This window comes from Lodderomyces elongisporus, chromosome 1 (genome assembly GCF_030384665.1).
Source record: "Lodderomyces elongisporus chromosome 1, complete sequence".
In the NCBI taxonomy this organism is placed as follows: domain Eukaryota; kingdom Fungi; phylum Ascomycota; class Pichiomycetes; order Serinales; family Debaryomycetaceae; genus Lodderomyces; species Lodderomyces elongisporus.
Window position 1 is genome coordinate 453,183 of NC_083673.1, and position 14,754 is coordinate 467,936.

At 36.3% G+C, this 14,754-nt stretch overlaps 4 protein-coding genes across 4 annotated transcripts; 1 reads left to right on the forward strand and 3 right to left on the reverse strand. All coding sequences in view use genetic code 12, as the record gives it.

Moving 5' to 3' along the window:
* Positions 1 to 419: 419 nt before the first annotated feature.
* On the reverse strand, positions 420 to 7,253 carry PVL30_000155 (uncharacterized protein; the record flags this gene model as incomplete). The annotated part of the gene is made up of 1 exon (XM_001527590.2): positions 420 to 7,253. One exon carries the CDS (start codon positions 7,251 to 7,253, stop codon positions 420 to 422), a length of 6,834 nt encoding a protein of 2,277 aa, XP_001527640.2.
* Positions 7,254 to 7,640: 387 nt separating this feature from the next.
* NDE1_1 (NADH:ubiquinone oxidoreductase) lies at positions 7,641 to 8,705 on the reverse strand (the record flags this gene model as incomplete). The annotated part of the gene is made up of 1 exon (XM_001527591.2): positions 7,641 to 8,705. One exon carries the CDS (start codon positions 8,703 to 8,705, stop codon positions 7,641 to 7,643), a length of 1,065 nt encoding a protein of 354 aa, XP_001527641.2.
* A 463-nt stretch (positions 8,706 to 9,168) lies between these two features.
* Positions 9,169 to 10,419, reverse strand: LAG1 (sphingosine N-acyltransferase lag1; the record flags this gene model as incomplete). The annotated part of the gene is made up of 1 exon (XM_001527592.2): positions 9,169 to 10,419. One exon carries the CDS (start codon positions 10,417 to 10,419, stop codon positions 9,169 to 9,171), a length of 1,251 nt encoding a protein of 416 aa, XP_001527642.2.
* Positions 10,420 to 12,936: 2,517 nt separating this feature from the next.
* Positions 12,937 to 14,751, forward strand: HSE1 (ESCRT-0 subunit protein hse1; the record flags this gene model as incomplete). The annotated part of the gene is made up of 1 exon (XM_001527594.2): positions 12,937 to 14,751. One exon carries the CDS (start codon positions 12,937 to 12,939, stop codon positions 14,749 to 14,751), a length of 1,815 nt encoding a protein of 604 aa, XP_001527644.2.
* Between the last annotated feature and the right edge of the window lie 3 nt (positions 14,752 to 14,754).

Here is a 14,754-nt window from a genome sequence, read left to right on the forward strand (position 1 = left end):
AGAGAGAGAAAAATATTGGAAAGAAAAAATAAAAGTACAGAAATAAACAAATACAATAAAGAAATAATCGTATAGTCTAAACTGCATTTTTTATTTCATTATGAACTTGCTAAATGATATTCTATCAAGCTAGTTACATTATTCAACAATACCCATAAATTAATTATAAAGAGATTGATACGTAAACAAAATATTGCACATACAATTTCCCCTTTGTCTTGGAAGAAAAAGAATGGTGGACGCTCTATTGAAAAAAAAAAAACTAAAGGGAGGATAGTGAAGAATAGAAAACAAAGAATTCAACAAAGAAATTATATAAAATGGAGCAAAGTAAAACAAAATAGAAAATAAGATAAAAATTGAAATAAAAATAAAGTAAAATAAGAAGGAAGCAAAATAAAGACTCTAGAAACTTTTTCTTAACCAAATGTTCTCAATTCAATCCCAGCTTGTGCCTCGCCATTTTCGTCGTTGTAACTCTTGCTGGATTTCAAAATACTCTCTACTCGCGATTGTTGATCAGTAGTGAGTTTGCGACTTAATACTTCTCGGAATAGCTTGGGGTTCTGCTTGCCTAAAATAATCAACTTATTGTGGATATACATTGTTTCCAAATTCAAATCATTCCTCACCAAGACAGGCAAAAGAATTGTGTATAATGCCCTTTGTTTGGCATCGTCATCAACTGTGCTTTTACAAAACATAATCAAGAACTCTGCTACTAATCTTAATTCAATCTGAATTTTGCTCTGCTCAACTCCACTAAGAATCTTGATAAATTTTGTGATTAGATTTCTCACAACGTACACGTCGAGCGAAGATGAACCCAGATTTGTGATCAATGATTTTATACATTGAACGGCTATTTGAGACGTCTTGGGGTCTTGCAAAAGCTGGATTAGCGCTGAGTCGAGTAGAGACGACTGGGTCTCATCCAAATGCAAATCGCCATTGGTGATGAAGATCACAGTAGTGATCACCGTGTAGGGATGCGCGGAATTGATTTCAAGAAACCCACTAATCACGGAATAAAATGTTTGCGTAGCATCGTTTCCAAGGGACTTGAGCTCCAAAATCACTCTTTTCAAATGAGGAATAACGATGGAAATGATTATCTCCTTCTTGCTTTCATATATCTTGGCAAAGATGTAGAGCAAGCAAGAATATAGATCAGATTTAACAACATTGGGCATCAGCTGGATCATATGCGTCAATGAGTCTAATGCTTGCTTAATCACCAACAAGTTCGATGCATCTTCGACATGTTTCATCAATACAGCATAATGACCATCACTGGAATCAAAATTTGATTTGAGAAACGGCAAGATTCTAAATAATGGTAGCACAGTGACCCTAATGATCTCGAAAAGCATGTCAAACCCTTTACCCAAATTATCTTCTTGCGACAGAACAAAAGTGTCAAACATTGTCTCAAAAATTTTGAGCAATAGACACTGTATTTCAGTATCGTCATCAATCAAGATCATTCGGTCAAAAAGTATAATGACTTCTCCAAAAATTTGCTCGTTGAATACTAGATCCACCAAGTTCGCACACTTGAGTAATCGTTCTAAACATTTTAATATTTGCACCACATTCTGATTCCTAACAAGATACTCGACACATTGACTAAACAACACAAAAAAGAAGCTTTGGGCATCTCCTTCAAGTAAATCATTGATACGGTCGTAATCTTTCTCCAGTTCTAAACTTAAAACTTTGACAAAGTTGAGCCAACAATTGTTTTGTGACTCAACTTCGAAATTTGTTGCAGATTCAGAGAATTTGTTGACTGAAATCTCCCGAAGCATCAAAATCCAAGAGGAAGTTAACAATGTACTGTATTTGTCAAGGATTTGTACTAGTTGTTTTTCTTCCTTTCCTTGCGCTTCTTCAGTTCCTTCCTCTCCTTCCTCTCCTTCCTCCCCTTCCGCTTCTTTTCCTTCTTCTTCTTCTTCTTCTTCTAGTGCTGCATTCTCCTTCTCTTGTTGTTGTTCCTCCTTTTCCTTCTCATTTTCAGCATCGACGACAAAAACAGCATCCAGTTTATCGCTATTTTGATCTAAAGAACTGATTTTTAGTAACGCCCAACTATTCAAACACTCTAATTGAATTACCCTTTTACCGAACTCAGACATCTTTTCCAAAAAGACAAATCTCACAAACGTATTTGATGAAAGTTCTTCTAGAAGCTCAATTAAAATTTTTAATATTCTCTTCTTGGAGTAAAAGTTGATTCGCGGCAAATTGACAAAATTCGACGAAACACGAATTGCATGGACAATGACTACGTAGTCATTGCCGGGTCCAAAACATGGTACCAACGCACTAATAATTTGCGCCTGTTGCTGCTCAAGGATCGAGGCTGCAGGGTAAGCAGGGTCTCTGAAATCTCCAAAAATTTCCAAGGCCAGGTTGAGCAAGTCAAGACCTTTGAGCTTGAGCTCCATCAACGACGATGTAGAGCCAAGAAAAGATAATTTGACAATATCGGGGATTCTGCTTTTGAGTTTTTCTACTAAAGTGTAGTTGGAATAAGCAAACAGAAGCAAATGATTCAACAATTCGAATATGAACAACTTGAACTCCCAAGAAATGGGCTCATTTTTCTCATTGTTTTCTTGCTCGTCGCCTGCTATTGTTTCGTTCTCCTCGTCTTTTAAATCAATACCATTATTTGCGTTTTCCTTTTTCCGTCTTTGTTGTAAAGGTAACAACTTTTGTTGGTATTTTCGCTCAAGGAAGTTGCGGCTCAAATTCCTTGAGCTTGATTTGAACAATGAGCTTAAAATCGCAAACCAGTTCTTTTCCAAACTCAATTCGAGCCACAATTTAATTACTCGCTTAAGGTCATGACATGGAAGAAGAGTCATCGATGTCCAAAGAAGCAGCTCTGTTTCTTTTGTAATGATCTTTGCTCCGTAAATTTTTAATAGTTCGTAGTAGCATGCATAAGCCTTGACTATCAAGCCCAAATTGGCGGAATACGGAAATATAGCATCCTCGTTGACTGAAGTAGGTGACACATTTGCAATGACCGCCATTAAATTATTTGAAATTATTGTGTTCAAAATTTGAGTAAATAACTCAACTTCATTTTGGAAAAATTTAGGGTCGTATATGACCAACTCTTGGAAAAGACTCATGAGTTCATGCAACACTTTTGCCTCGTCATTTGTCGATACAGCTCCAATTCCATACGCCAAGCTGATCAATATGTTGCGCAACCCTCTCCTCAGACGAGTACCCCATTCAATGATTGAAGGACCCAATGAACTTACAAAGAGCTTGAGCAATGCAGTCAACTCACCCATGGATCCGTATCGAATTTTTAAATTATCTAATGCGGTGTTACCAACATCACCATCAAATGGAATATTCAAGTATATGATTTCCAATTTGCGTGAAAGATCGGTGATAACAGATGTATTGGAAATTACTGACTCAAAAACACTAATCAACGCTTGTAGCGTGTAATAATGTACTTGGGGGTTTGGATCATTAAGCAATTGGAGTAGCACATTAAAGATTTCTCCAAAACCAAGTTTGGTGTGCAAATATATTCTTCCCAAAGCAAGCATCAGAAATGCTCTTTTGAAAGAGTCATTATTTGTTACAATATCATTGACAAAAGTGGTGACCAAGCCATAAGAAAGATCTTTCAGCAATAATGCAGAGCAGTACCCTATGGATGAAGCATTCAAAACCATCAACCTCTCCTCCTTCACATTCATAGTCTTTATCAAATCCGTCGTCAACATTAAAACGTCATTGTGCACCTTGGCAGAACTTCTTAATGCATTGCGAAGCATTCCGTTTAACGCTACAGTGACATTTATTTGCAAACTTTTTAGCCTCAAAAAGTCAATTGGTTTTGCTGTTACTGAGTGACGAATTTGTTCCAATAAAGAAAATTGAATCTTTTGACTCAATGATGAAAACAGAATCTGGAACAAGCGAATTGAAAGATCCACAAGCGATGTCATCAATGGTGGCGCGTAATCGTGTTCTGCCGAGTACTTGCCTATTAAATACACCTCAGGATCATTCACAATAGCATCTTCTCTAGATTTAAATGCAGTTTCATCAAAGACATCGAACCAAAACAAAGATTGCTTATCCGAGACAGTGGACAAAGAAGAAGCAAAATGTAAACTATTAATCTCTCTCGCTGGCTCCTTCAGAAAAGACATATTTGAATACGAAAACATCTCCGAGTCATCAAAATACTTTGTTTCGCTGGACAACAAACTGGTCACTCCATAAGCATAATTTCGGTCCTCGTTTAAGTAAACAAGTTCATCTTCTATCTCGTTTCTACTTGCTGCCGCTGCAGCTGCCAAAGCGGCAGTCGCGGCCGCTGATTTAGATTTCTTTTTCGCCATCTTCTCATGATCAACAACTGTGCTACGAGAAAACAAGCGATGGTCACTGAATAATTTCACCAAAAAAATCACAATGTTTGAATTGAGCTCGTGTTGAAACTGGCCTGATAACTTGATAAAATTTTGAATAATGACTTTTTTGCAAGTAAGTACCAAACTGATGGCAAGGCTTTCGTCTGATAATCGGGAATCATACGACAAGTTTGAGTAAAGAATATTATGAACCAAGTCGGCATTGAACGAGGACTCATTCCAATACTCATAATTCAATGTAGTTGCCGCATTAACAGTCTCTAAACTGCTTTCCAAATGGGACAAATAGTTGTATGATTTTGTAAGTAAAAATGACATTTGCTTTGAAGATTCTGGCGTCATCTCACTGGCAACTGCAACTAAATAATTGTTGAAGCATGCTAATGAAAACGTACGAACTTTTAAATTTGCGTATACTTCAGCTACTTCACTTCCTGGGCCAGACTTGTGCACATTGGAAGAACTGATGTATTGAGAAGTAAGCAAATTCTTCCAAAAGACAAGAAGTTGAGACGAATTTAATCTGACATATTCTGAATGCTTGTAGAGCAAAACCATGGAGGACAAAATAATCCAACAGCTACTGCTCTGGCTTGTATTGTGACTGTGTTTCAATGTCTGAGTACAAAAACTCAATATCTTAACAATTAATGCATTTTGTAATATAGTGGGGTCCGTTTGCTTAATAATGGCCAGCAATGCTAATGAATAGCTTATGAGCCTCGTAGCTGGATTTCTGCAAGAATTGTGCTCGTCTTTTGCAGTTGTTTGATATAAATCAGCAACAGCAGCAGTAGTAGTAGTAGTAGTAGTAGTAGTAGTAGTAGCTGCAGCTGTAGCAGAACCTTTCTTTGCTAAGCTTTGTTCTCGCTCCACCAAACGGAAAACATTTAATATGATTTGATTTACTGAAGCTTGGTTTGACTTTACATACTGTAATAATGCTTCCACGGCGTATATTCTCGTGTAGTAGTTATCGTTGATGACGAGTTTCAATAATATCAGTTCAAGATTTGTAGTAGTTGGGGCATCGGCCTCATCAAAATTAAATTCGCGGCTCTCTGTAGCTTCTGTAGCTTCTGTAGTTTCTGCAGCTTCTGCAGTTTCCCCCGTCGTTCCACTCTCTTTTTTCTTCACCTTGGTAACTTCGGATGTTTCAAAAGAAACACCACTAGCTATCAAAGGGCGCATCAAGTGCAAAATAATGTATGCTTGGTAAGAATTGGTAAATACATTGATTGAATTCAAAAAGTGGTCTTTTCCTCTGCTTTGTTTGCTGCTCTTAATCCCAAATATTCCAGAATCTCTTTTCGACTTTTTTGAAGCCACTGAAGCTGCTCCAGAAGTCAATTTCAAATCTTTTGCGTCTTCGTCCTCGGCTCCCCCACTCAATTTCAGTAAAACAAATTTAAAGATTGCATCAAGCAGAGAGGATCCTGCTTCTTTCACCATAAAATCTATAATATTGGTCCAGTTGCGCAAAGTCTTGACCCAATTGGTATTTTGCACATGTACTACTTTACCATCTGCTGGAGGTGCCAATGGGCTAAACTTCAACAAAATCTGCTCTATTATTTCAATAAAATGAGACAGTATATAATCTGAATTTTGAAATTGCTCCATCTGCATGTAGAAAACAATACAAATACAAATGCTTGACTGCTTCAAGTTTTCTTCAAGATTTCTTTTCAAAACAGATTCACTATCAAAGTCCAAAACGGTATTTGGTTCTTCGGGCAATAATTCCCCTACGAGTGTAACAGAATTCATCAAACTAGCGTTTTTGAAATTGAAATCTGGTAAAGGATACTTGTTGATAAGATATTGAATTGGCGAAAACTCGGTTGAGGGGACTGAGTGAATCAAAAAGCTAGCTAATAAATCAATCATTGCTAAACGGATCTCGCGAAACTTGCTGCTAAACCCATACTCAACAAAACTTTCATTTGAGGATAAAAGAGATTGTTGGTAACTGTGTTGTTGCAGCATAATGTGCTGGGGTTTGAGTTTGGCGCTTGCAGAGCCTGACTTTGTTGAAGCCGCCAAGAGTGACTCGTAATGGCTAGAAATACTGAGCAATAGCAAGTTCTTGTAAAGTAGTATGTAATTTCTCTTGAGCATGATTGTTGAAGTTGCTTTTATGTCTTCATACTCAAAGGAGATTGCATTTTGAGTGACTGCTTTTGTAGCAATTTTCATCAACTTTGCACTCATTTTCAGGTCAACATCTTGCTTTCCGGCGTGCTTTGTAATCACATATAACAAGTAAACTAAATTTGCGTCTACATTGGGGTCCTTCTTGATGATCTTGTAAATTTGAGACACGCTAAATGAAAGTAATGAGCCCAAGTTTGAAGGAAAGTTATCAAAGATATCAATCAATAAAATCACGGCCACTTTGCAAATACTGTTCAACTTCCCCGTTACGTCCAATTGAACATAATTGAGTAAGTCATTGGCCAAATCAAAAACCTTGCTGGGAAGCTTATGTAGTATGAAGATTAAATTTCTCGAAAGCATCTTGTAAACATTTGGTGAAGCATGATAATTTTTTCCTGCATCAACATTGTCTGATCCTTTATTCCGAGGTTGTTGCGCTTGCTGTTGCTCCGCATGCTGTGGTGGTAATGGTGGTGGTGGTGGTGGTGTTTGCGCAACAACATTCAGTTGCAATTGTCGTTGCTTTTCAATCAATTGAATGAGTTGTCCAAGGTATATGTGATACTCCAGTTCTTCTACATGGTCTGATTCCCTAAGCTTGGTATCCATTTCCACGAGGTAATTGAAGAGATCCTCATTTCGGAAATGGTTTAAAAGATCATTGAAGTTGTCCATGTTTTGCTGTTACGTATAAAGGCATATGTGTATATGAAATCAAAGATGTTTACGTTAATATAGAGGTTGCCGAATCTACCAAAGATTTGGGCACAACCGAAGAAAGTAAAAGGAAAAAAAACAATAATAATAATAATAAAAATAATAAAAATAATAATAAAGTACTTAAGCCAAAGAAAAGAAAAAAAATTAGACAACAAAATACAACATTAGAAAAATCAAACTCGCGTGTCGCAAGTTATTATTAAATAATATATCAAATGTCGTAGTGAATGTCACGTAGAGGTGGGAAGTCCCAAAAACCTACTTTAAGTTTTTTACTGTTGTCTTATATATAAATATATGTAAATTTATATATATATATATATATATTATGTTAGCCACGTATTATGTCGATTCCTTCATTAATCTTTGCGAAATCGGACTTCCACCAATCGAAGGTAAATCCGAAAACCGTTTACTATATGAAATTCTCTTGCTGCTCCTATCGCGTCTGGTTGCGGTCGAATCCTCCATCGTACTCAATTGTGTAGTTGAAGGTGATTTCAACATACTCAGTCTACTCAGAAGTCCATCTCCTTGTTCATGCTGATGCTGGTGATGTTGCCGCTGCTGCTGTTTTCCAAGGAACACCTCAATATCTCTAGTGAGATTCTTGAGTTTTTGTAACGAATCTGATTTCTTTAATCTGCCCATCTGGTATGACGAATTGCAATTGTTATTGTTATTGTTGTTGGAGCTGGTGCTGCTGCTGGTGTCTCGGATCTTGTCTGGGGGCGGTGTACTTTTTAGCATCTCGCGAATACTCAAGAACAGTGTATCCCTCTCATCCAAGGGCGATATCGAAGATGCACCACCCCTATCAACACATTTATTCATCTCTTGCTTCCGTTTTTGTTTTTGTTCTTGTTCCTGCTTCAGCCTCTGCTCAATTGTATCAATCTTAGTTTGCAAATCTTTTATCTGAATTTTATAGTTTGCGACGTGTAAACCTTGTTCCATATTGGCCTTTTTTGTACGATCCAATTCATCTTCTAAAATCGCCAACTTTTCAAGCAATTGATTATTAAGCGATTGTTGTACTTCATATTTACTGGTCATGATGCGATCTTGGTTTTCCATTGTGTCATTGGTGATTTCCACATTCACCAAAGTTTGTCTCAACTGGGCAATTTCTTTATCATTTTTATGTATATGTTCTTGTAACGAGTCGATCTCATTACTCAATTCTTTATTGTGTCGTCGACTATTTTCCAACTGCTTCTTCAATTCGTTAATTTGTTTTTGCATATTGGTGTTGTTTGATTCCAAGTCGTGTAATTCATCTTCCAAAGCTTTTTCCAAATCTCTACTTGATTCTTGAAACTCGGTTAGAGCTACTTCGGACTCAAGAATCCTTTGTATGAGTTCATCTCGGCTCAAATCACTTAGTCGGTTTCGTAATGCATCCATCGCTTTTTAAATAAGTTGTTGTTATTGTTGCTATTGTTGTTGTAAAAGTTTGTGTTGATGCTGTTACAACACTTTTGAGAAATCAAGCCGCGCATCAAAATACGCGTATTACCTCATGGATTAAGGAAAATGTGAGAATCGGAGCATACTTTCAATCTCAATAAAACTTGAATATCACTGAAAAAACCCCAAGGAGAAAGTCCACCTACAAAGACTGTGACTTATAAACAATTCACTATGGCTTAGTAACTAACAAACAAATGATTGAAGATCAAAAGCAAAAAATAAAAAGATTAAGAAAACAAAAGAGAACTAGAAACTATGGAAATGTAATGTATTAAGTTTAAATTATGTAACTGTATGAAAATAAGTCGAGTTTAATTGTAGAAAAGTGGTTTTATCTGTTTCTGTTTCTGTTTCCGTTTCTGTTTCCGTTGCACTTTACTCTTCTCCTCATTTACTACTATTGTTGCTTCTTTTCAGCTTCAACCACTTCTTCCTCTTCTTCTTCATCGTCACTTCTTTCATCTTTTTTGTCACCTGAGAAAATATATCTATACAAGATTCTAAGAATCAAAATCAACCAGTAGATATTGACCAATTGCAAGGCAAAGATCAAAAAGAATGTAATTGGTTGTGAGATGTAGCATTTGTATTGTTGAGTCTCCCAATTAAGTTCCCATTCACCAACGGTTCTAAACTCGGTCAAAACGGACCACAAGATTCTGAGGTTGATATAGTGTCTCAAGTATATCCATACACCAATAAACAAAACAAAAAATGGGCCAGTTAAGCTTGAATCCAAATAGTTTAAAGTCTTTGATATTGCCAAAAAAAAGTCAGAAACATCCATGGTGATAAAAACCGCAATACCCATCCAAGTGAAATGGAATCTGTAGGAACACCAGATTAAAGCAATGGTGATGATGTGGTGCAAGACCAATTCCTTAAAGTCCTTTCTTGGTTTCTCCAATTGCAAGATTAATACAACGGACTGTTGCACCCAAAATGCAGCTTGACCAAGGTAAAAGACTTTGAAAAAGATTTCGTGGGTCTTGTGTGGGTATTCGAGGTAGAATGGAGTCGTTTCAAAGAACCATAATGGTGTTTTGGACATGATCCACAATCCAAAAGGACCACTTATACCATAGTAAAACATTGCATATGTTTGTTCCATAAATCTCTTTTGCTTAGCTTCTTTCTTAATGCCCAAAAATATACTAATTGGTTTCAAAATACAACACATCATAAATTCTCTCAAGAATGTGAAAAAGATGGCATAAAACCCAACAAACTTGAAATCGTTGGCACCTTTCCCGTACTGGTCAGTGCCCTCAATGTGGTATGATGGGATCATCATATCCTCCATAAACTTGTGTACTTTGCCTGATGGTGATGACAAATAGTATGTGAAAAAAGAAGCAACCAACACAATTAAAGGTAAGATCCATGTTTGTCTATAAGTCAATTCTCTGAATCCAACAAGCAATTTCTTTGCCAAAGCAAAATCCAGATTGTTTCCACTCAGTAACTGCATCAAACGAGCATCGGATCTTCTTCTTGATGCGCTGCTGGTGGGCATGGTTGATAACGATGCCGACGTGTCTCCAACATTAATTTCGCCCACTGATGATGAGCGATGACGTTTGTGAGCAAGAGATGGATGCTCTTGTCTGTTATGAGATGATCCAGAAACCTCTGCAGCTGAACTCATGACTCTCCGTTTGATTTTTTTTTTGATTTTTCTTGCTTCTTCCTTGTGGGTTATATTTGGTTCTTTGATTATGTCTCAACTCCAAAAAAAAAAAAAGAAGAAGAGAGAAGAAAAAGAAAGGGGTGTGAAAAAAGGACCAAAAAGAAGAAAAAGAAGGGGAAAAAGGGTAGTAGGAATGGGGAAGGAGTAGTTTTGGACCTGGTTGGACTTTTCTTGTTGGCAATTGAGAAGAGAGACGATTGAAAGACTGGAAAAATTGGAAGTACTATATCTCCAGTGGTTTTGTTGTTTTTTTTTTAAAGAAAAAAAATTAAAAAAAAAAAATTAAAAAAAAAATTTTGGAGACTGAAATTGGAAATGAAAATGAAAATGAAAATAAAAATAAAAATAAATAAAAAAATAAAAGAATAAAAAAACAATACTGAAAAAGTGAATAGTTGGCACAGATAGAGAAAGAAAATAGAAAAGCTTCTTAGGAAGGTACAGACTAAGCGTATAGGGGCAAAAGGCTGTATCGTCCATCTCTGTATGTGTTTTTTTTACTCGTGTGCAACTCAAACATTTGACTGATATTTCAATTCATTGTTTGATTGTTTGTTTGATTGTTTGTTTGATTATTACTATTATTTTATTTTTTTTCATTTATTTGAATAGGGGAAATTTTTTTTGTTTGTTTTTGATTTCCAAATTTCCTATGAAATTTCTTTATCCTTCAATTCGTGCCCTTTCATGAAGAACCAATGGAGTAGTCTTAATAATGAAAGTGTAACATATTTATCCATAATATCTATAAGTGCTTTCAAGATCTCGTTAGGGTCTACACAATCCATCGTAACTTCATTACATTCAAATGCTATGCACTTTTCATCTATGGTTATGAAACATTGGTTGAGATGACTAGATGATATATGCATATATCCGTAAAGAATATGAAGAGAAACAAAAAGAATAACGAGTAACATCTATATGAACTGGATGGTAGGAGAACATATCCTTTATTAAGAAGAAAGTTTCCCCTATTATTTTTTTCTTTGGCTGTTGTTGTTGTTTGTGTTGTTATTGTTGTTGTTGTTGCTGTTGTACACAGACAAACACTCTCTTTCTTTCTTTCTTTCTTTCTTTCTTCCTCTTTGTGCTCAGTAGCTTTTTAGCCTGTATACACCCCGCCACAATAGGAGACGAAAAAAAGAAGAGAATTGTCTTCCTCGGCAACTACTTGTGAAACCACCGTGACTAATCCTCAAAGCTCATGAAAACCTATCCAATTGATCAAAAGCCAAACATTTTTTGTTAGTTTATCTGATTAATGTTTGTTGGTTCCTATTTGTTTTGTTATGTTAAGTTTTGTTTTTGTTTTTGTTTTTTTTTGTCTCTTCTTAGTTCTTTTTATCTTCTGTTCTTTAATGGGGAAAGGAAAACTTGACCGGTTGCGGTATACTTGTTGACAGCATAAAGAATAACGAAAACTCAAGATCTAGAGTGACATAGCAGAATATAACGTTTTTCTTTTTGAGTTTCCTACAAAGTCGCTGACTTAATATACATTGAAAGGCAAGTAATTTTGAAAAAGAAAAATTACAAATACAAATATAAAAACAAATATAAAAACAAATACAAATACAAACTCAAAGCCCAAATAGCGTATTATATTTAAACAAATTATTTGAAGGTAATTAACTTACTTTATAGTTTGATTCTCTTCCAATTATCGTATTCTAAATCCAATGTTATTTCAGTTGTGAATTGTTAAATGTGTTGTGTTTTAATTTTCTTATTTTGGTTATCGAATATGTCATTTCCCTTCATCCAATTGTCTCAAGTATAGTATTGAATTTTTCTGAGTGATTTAGCTGCAAAAAAAAATAAATATACAGATAAAGAAAAAAAAAAACAAAATCAAAGTAAATTGAATTTAAACTATCACCAAAACAAGGACAGAAGAAAACTGTACACAATTTATTTCTATCAAAATGACTATAAATCTTTACTCTATAGGATTATCCCATTTTGCTAAAATAATTGTCATCTTTGTGGCTTCATACAATTTCTAAAGATGAGTGTTGGATTGGTCTGGTTGGTCTGTTTGGTCTGTTTGGTTGGCGTGGTTATATTCCTATATAAAGCTTTGGAGCCTCACCGGTCAGGAAAAAAATCAGTTGCGAAATGATTTTGTGTCATCCAATTTTCGGAACGATATCCAAGCTCCCTGACCACTAAAGGTGGCAATGCCGCCTTTAAGTCGTTAACATCACCAATCTATTCACAATTTAATCAACTCTTAAATAATCAACTTCAATCCACACATCAAAATACTAATCGACACACATAAACACACTTACAGACACACACTCACAGACACAATTTGCAGATCAGTTCTACATTAGACCTTAGCATCACATATTTCTACTTAGCCAGTCTATAAGATTACAAAAGAAATATTAAACATAAGAAAACGAAAAAAAAGCAAAAAAATAAAATAAAAATTAATCAACAAAATAGCAAACTCACAAAGAAACAATGGCTGCATTGCATACTTTAATAGATAAGGCCACCGCCCCTACATTAACTGCCGATAATTGGCAGTTTATTCTTGATGTCTGCGATCAGATCACCTCAGACCCAGAAACTGAAACTGCCAAATCAGTGCTGTTATTGAAAACAAAGATAACCTCTACAAAAGATGCAAACACAATCTTGAGGTCATTGTCGCTCTTGGTGGCAATGGCAGAAAACTGTGGTTCAAGAATGAAACAGGAAATTGCATCCAAATCATTCACTCAAGACTGTTTGATCAAAAAGCTACTGGATAAAAAACTTCATATTACCGTTAAGCTCAGAATTGTAGAAGTTGTGCAACAATTGAGCCAGAGCTTTTCCAATGACCCTTCCTTGAAACCAATGAAGGATGCACACGACCGTATTAAATTAGAGTTTCCACAACTCGTGAGTATACAACAAGGACCAACAGTCCCTGCCAAAGAAGAAAGAACTGCACAAGACAAGAATAAAGAGGACGAAGAACTACAAAGAGTTTTGAAGCTATCTTTGCAAGAGTTTGAAAATGAACAGAATTTGAAAAAACAATATCTTAACAATAAGCCATTACCTGAGACTAGTAAAAATTTTGATGATGGGGCCGATGCTGATGATGATGATGATAATGATAATAATACTAACGGGGAAGCACCAAAATCTCATGAAGAACAATGGCAGCATTCAACCACGCGCCCAGAATCTCCACCAAATTCAGATGACGTTGAAACCGTGGCCACTGTATCAAGAGTACGCGCCCTTTACGACTTGATCTCATACGAAGAAGACGAACTATCATTTAAAAAGGGAGACGTGATAACTGTTATCGAGTCTGTATATCGAGATTGGTGGAGAGGATCGCTTCCCAACGGTAAAGTTGGGATTTTCCCACTAAACTATGTCACACCGATTGTGAACAAGTCACCTAGAGAACTCAAGGAAGAAATAGAGCTTGAGTCGAAGCTCTTGAATGTGGAGCACAGGAAAATCGATCGTTTATTAGCACTATTGTCAGTTGAGGACATTCTGCAAGTTAATGAAGCAGAAGTAACACAGCTTTATAATGAAATTATAACATCAAGAAATCATTTAAGCTCATTTATTGACAAATATAGCCAGAGAAAAGAGGAATTGGGTGTACTTTATGGCCAGCTTTCAAGTAAAGTAAAGGCTCATCATGAAACATTGCAAAACCAACATCATTCTTATTCGTCTCCAAGTTGGCCGGGGCAAAACACGGGAGGTCAACCATACAACCATCTACCATATCCTACTAACCCGAGTGCAATCCCTCTTGCAGGTCAGAACACTGGCTCATATGGGCAGCAGCAACAGCAACAACAACAGCCATATCATCCACATCAGCCGCAAGAGAGCTTTTATACACGACCCAGACAAGATACAGGTTACCCACTTGCACAATCTAATAACGGAGGGGGGTATTCTCAAAACCCTGGATCTAATTATTCTCTACAAACACCGCAACCCGATTACACCCCTCATCCTCAAACAAGTTTTCCACTGACTCAGCAACCACAGTCACAACCACAGCCACAGCCACAACAGCAACAACAGCAACAACAGCAACAACAGCAACAACAACAATACTCTGGCTACAGTTCTCAGCCTCCACATGAATACACACAGCAGCAACAAAGCTATCAATCTCAACCGCAATTCCATTCTTCTCAATCTTCTCATGGAACATTGCCAATGCCTGCCCATTCGCCATATCCTGCTTATGGACAAGATATCCAGCCGCAAAATACCAGCTATGGTTTTGGCAATGCACAAACTTAGTTT